Source organism: Atta colombica, unplaced genomic scaffold, assembly GCF_001594045.1.
Source record: "Atta colombica isolate Treedump-2 unplaced genomic scaffold, Acol1.0 scaffold135, whole genome shotgun sequence".
In the NCBI taxonomy this organism is placed as follows: Eukaryota; Metazoa; Arthropoda; class Insecta; order Hymenoptera; family Formicidae; genus Atta; species Atta colombica.
In genome coordinates this window covers 1,976,969-1,982,681 of record NW_017259223.1, presented here as the reverse complement: position 1 = coordinate 1,982,681, position 5,713 = coordinate 1,976,969, and the positions used below count along the sequence as shown (strand labels likewise).

Here is a 5,713-nt window from a genome sequence, read left to right as displayed (position 1 = left end):
TATATATATATGTGTGTGTAAAAATTGAAAGAATCTTACCACAAGAATCAAATAAATCCATTTTTTTTTAATGCGAGTTATGGTGCCAAATCGTTCTTTTTGTTGTTTGTACATTGTAACATCGTAAGCAAATGTGCTGTTTCGGTAAAAATCAAATAAAGAAACAGGAAATATAAGAGCTTAATATTTGCTATTCTACAAGAATGAAACCATTCCACCTTTCTAACACAAGAATAAAACAAATTTTTTTTTGTTTATAAGAAAAAAATGGTAAATGTAAAAAATTATAGGATAAATATATATAGAGATAGTAAATATAAAATTTCCGCAAGAATCCGCAAACAGAAATTTTTCACTTTTTATTTTTCTTTTTAAATCTAGAATATTATTATTGATATTAAGTGATAGTATTGGTCCTTTTACGTAAATTTTACATACACGGAAAAGTCACGCTTAATCAACCATGACACAAATTTTCCGTACCTTTCACATTTTTAAATGTATACAATAGACAAAATATATTTATAATCTAGATATTTGTAAACATAGCCTAATTATTATAGGTTGAAAGAAAAGAAAGAGCACAATATCAAGTTCAATCTTGGAATGATACGAGGTGGAATCTGATTGTGTGTGTGCGTTTCTTTATATATACTTAAAGATAATATATATTAACAAAATAATAGCACTCAAATCTGCTTGAAATCATTTATCACTTTCTTTCTTTTTTTGTTATAATATTGACCACCGGGAGTCCAAACTGATATATGAAGGAAATTTTTAAAAGCTTGTCTCTTTTTGTCCCTGTTTTTTAGCATGGCAAATTGGACCTCCTAATGATATAGTTTAATGCTCAATGACATAACTTACTTACACATGTCAAGTTTACGTGTATAACATTCGAGAATTAAATTGCGTCTTCAAAATATTAATCGAAACCTAAAGCTTTATTTTTATGTTTTATATCTGTATGTTTGGAGAAAAATTATCTTTATGAAAATTATATTTATGAATGTGAAGTGAACATGAGAATTACCATATTTATATTTGAAGATGAGAAATCATTGTTAATTGCTTCCAAAAAGACTTTCTCAAGATGCTATTATATTTATCGTTTACCTCTAATCACCACAAAATTGGAACTATAAACTATTTATAATCTTGTATCGATATTACTATCTCATTCTTCCTTTCTAAGAAAGAATCTTGAACTTTGTAAATTAAATTACTCATGGAGAATGGTTACTCCTTACAACTGATTTTTAGAGAAATACATTTTACATAAAAAAATCTTTTTAACGAAAAATGAATTGAATTAGCATTGAATCGTTGTAAAAATAATGACAACATGTTAAACCATGACGATTCTGACCGATAAGAGATATTTTGTAATGTCCTACATACATACGAATCTGAAACGGTTGCAAATTGTATGGATAAATCTCTTTTTAGCTTTAGATGTTTAAATCAATTGTAGATAGGTTCATTAAAGAATACAGAAAGATATTGCTAATGTAGAATCTAAATGTAAACAAAATATATAATATATAAAATTAGTTGCAAAGACTGCGATATATGTACAACACATATATATAGACCAGGTGAAATGACAGCTTATGTAAAATAATAAAAAGAATTAAAAGTAAAATTAACACATAAGAATAATATAAAACAGGATTTGTCAAGACTTTTGATAATTTCGGATAATATACATTTTGGATAATAAGAGGATAATAATTTTGGATAATAAGAGGATAATAATTGGATAATAAGAGGATGTAAAATTGAATTATGAACCGCATTAGAAGAAAAAGATTGGATTTCTTAAATATTATACATTAAAAAAAAACAAAGAAATGGCATTAATTTTACGTTAGAAAAACGTAGACGTCTTGTGTTTTTGTGTAAAATCTCTTAATTAATTTATTTTTTTTTTTGTCCCATGTAATATTCACAGCATGAGATAATGACACAAATATTAATGTTGACGAATTTCTTTTCTACGTTTTTAGTTGCTAGGCGGTGCTTGCTTCAGCCACGGCCCTTACACATTTTACAAGGCAGTAAGGATAAGTAACGGTCGTGTCCTTCGTCTCGGTAGTTTCTTCCTGACGAAATTGTGGAGCGATGCCGATCTCGTCAGCATCGGCGAACTTCAGCTACTGTGGATGGACAGTCGTGGACCGAATCAGCCTTTGGCGTCTTTGCGACTTTATTTCTTACCTGAAAACACGCCGGATGGAAGGAGGGACACGCACGGAGAGGTATGTTTATTCTAAAAAATTATCTAAACGAACGAGCAAGCAAACTTATGCGGAATTTTGACAAAAAATTCTGGTCAAATGAAATGCGGACGCACGAACGTCGTTTCAACGAGGTATTGGATGATTTCCATTTAGTGACACAAACATCATTCTATCTTTCTCGACATTCAGTGAGTAAAAAAGGTAGGACGACATTTGTATCGACTTGTACCACAAAGTGGAAAGCAGCAAAGCACTCACTTGCTTGATCACTTGCTTGATTTTTATTTGAAGAGATTTTCTCTAAAAGTTTCATATTTTTGACAAATATTGCACAACCTTCTTTTTCTTAAGCTTTCCGTACTTTTTGTGATTTATAATCATTTTATTCTCTCTGAAAGATATGTTTCTACGAAAGGGTCTGGAGATAAGTTTTTCATTTGAATGGGGCTCGTTAAAGTCGCTTCATCGACGCTTTATTGCTTTGATGTTGACGCGTAAGCTTCATGGCTACGTTGCGATAATTTCTACTTTGCCGACCATCGTCGATAACAGACCTGTCATGTTCTTGACCTTACCATTTTTCTATGTCTCGTATTATTTTGTCGCAGTAGCATTTCGCGATGTGCATACATGATTCTGTGGAAATTTCATAGAATGCCTCGTTCGCCATTTTGTTAATTGAATATTTCGAGTTCTTTCTCATTAAAAATGGGAACAAGCGGGTGTATATCCAAGTTATTTATCTTGTTTTAATATAAATTCAAATATTCTCGCATATCCGCGTCGTATGTATGCAGCACATTGTTATATCGCTACACATATCATTAATTCAATCGACTGCATCATAATGCAATTGAAATACTCGCGTAATCGCGATATCGCGCATCAGTGTAACTATTTTCATGCGATCAAATCAAACGATTACGCAAATCACGAAAGAGGCATTATTCAAATATGCGGAAATACGTTGAACGCCCCTGGGGCGAATAAGTGAACGGAAAGGTCAGGCAAACGAAACTTGTGAAATATTGGCATGGTCTTAAAGCCACTTCGAAAACTGAAAGGATACGACCGTTCGACTAACCCCTCGTCTAACGTTAGGGTGGCTTTTGGGGTCGTCACGCTCTACGCCCTGTTGTTCCATTGAGATATCGTCAATTAAGCGCACCCCTTCACTCGTCATTTTCACTGTTTGCAGGGCCGATTATTTCGGAAGGGACAGGCAAAACTCGATTGTAATTTGTAGTATCCACCCCTCGGAAATGTTCTCTTTGATCCTTTCTATCACTTTTTTTGTTTATTAATTATAAACACGCAAAATATATATCCCTGGCGACATTGTTTATCGAATTTAACTTGTTTCTATTTTCCTCTTTATTGGAAATCACGGAACGAAATCTTATCGCTCCCTCAAAACGATCAATACGCGAGGAGTCGATTTACAGCGAAGAGAAATATTGTTTCTCTCTCATTGTAGCGTACGAAAGAAAAAATGCTGAACTTAAAGAAGGGTGCGTGAACTGTTCTTTGATGGGAATAATATTATGGACGCGCTGGTAACACAGTATCTCCCTTTGTCGCGTCGTCGTTGCTTCGAGTTTGCGTGCGAGTTCAGAAATTGTTCGTAATGGCCACTTTCTTAAAAAACAACAGGATAGAATATAATTTACAGAGAGAGAGAGAGAGAGAGAGAGAGAGAGAGAGAGAGAGAGAGAGAGACTACGAACTAGAGATAGAAACCTGTAATTGTGGCTGCTACTTTTGACCCCTTTGTTCTTCGTAATTGCTCCAGAAAGGAAACTGAACATTTTCTCGCCGATAATTATGTCGAATAACACGAAAGAAATTTATCTTAAGCCGGCGCCATTATAGTGCCTTTCTGTTTCATTCCCAAAACGATTACTACTAATTATTTAACATTTTTGTAACGTACCTACACATATACATACAGTATATATAGTATATACATATATATCGCTTATTTCCTACGCGAATATATAACTCAAAAATTGTAATTTTTTTTATTGCAGAAAAAGAATGAAGATATAAAGAAAAAAAAGGAAAAATATACATTTATTTCTCTAAAATCAATTATTTCGCTAAAATTGTATTTTAAAATTATTATTTCAAAATTTTAATGTTTCAAAACATTCAAATTTATCTCCTGGAAAACTTTATTTACAGTTATTATAGCAAATGAGCGACACACACACACACACACACACACACACACGTGAGATATATTTACATACCTAATAAATATATATGTATATATAATATATGTATGTATGTACATGTTTATCTTACTCTTTTATTCTGTCTTGTGCACGCGCGTGTTATCGCGAATCGACCATGTCGTATGTAATTGATGTGATTGATGAGCCCAAGTGGGATGGAGACTTTACTTCATCTTGACTATCGAGGCAAAATATTTGTCCAACAGCTGCTGGCAATCTGTTTTTCGATTATTTTACAACGGCGAGAGAAATTTTTATGAAATTGCTAAATACATTGCCAACAATTGAGGATTATTCTCAATTATCTGAAAAAAACAAAGAAAAATCTCAAATGAAATGGAAGATATAATAATAATAATATAATTCGTTATACACTTTATATACTTGAAACAAGATAAATCAATTGAGTGCATGTGTAATATAATAATTTATATTAAAATATAAATAATTTATATAAAAATGTTATTTGAAATAACATCATTTTATTCTCTCTCAATATTGATATGCATGTATTTTATATAAAAACAAAAATTTTCCGAAAGCATTTAATTTTATTATCATGTATGCAAAAACAAAGAATATTCCAACAATTAAAAAATATCTTAATGCTCTCATTTAATAATTTTCTCTAACGCCATTCTTCTTATTATTAATTTAACTGTACTTTTTTTAATTTTCACACTTAATAATAGCTAGATAATTTAAATAATTTTTGTAATTAATAAATTTGTATTATACTAATCTCGAACGGAGAGGAATGTTAGTGCAGGTGCAATATTCGCATGATATTGTTGATTATTGGAACGGAACCTGTGTGGCTGCATTAGCCAATAATTATATCTACGTATTATCGCAATCGACATTCGCGTAGCAATAATACTTTTATATTATTCCATCGACTCAATTCTAATTAAAATTTTATCGAGATTGTTTATTCCGCAATTCAAAGTTGATTACATTGCATTCTCTATTTTTACTCCACGATGCTGCCAATCGAAAGTTGGCGCAAACTCAACGAGAATCCGTTTCGCGAAACTTGCTATTCGAGTAACCACTATTAGTTTGCGTGAAGTCATGAGAAATTCCAACTACGGTTAACATTTATTTATAACATTACTAATTTGTGAATATATCGAAATTCGTATTCAGGAATATTGAAAGATTAACCCAGTTCTGTCTCTCATAGGTCTCTACATACATTTGTATAATATTTATTCGATAATTCAATCT

At 31.6% G+C, this 5,713-nt stretch overlaps 1 protein-coding gene across 3 annotated transcripts in view; it reads left to right on the top strand.

Annotated features, from left to right (window-relative positions):
• LOC108684517 overlaps nucleotides 1–5,713 on the top strand; it is a 181,087-nt gene that overhangs the window by 28,399 nt on the left and 146,975 nt on the right. For all 3 annotated transcript variants that reach the window (XM_018188870.1, XM_018188871.1, XM_018188872.1), the window contains exon 2: nucleotides 2,013–2,264. In XM_018188870.1, the coding sequence (XP_018044359.1) occupies nucleotides 2,013–2,264 (252 nt within the window). The remainder of the gene's footprint in view (nucleotides 1–2,012; nucleotides 2,265–5,713) is intronic.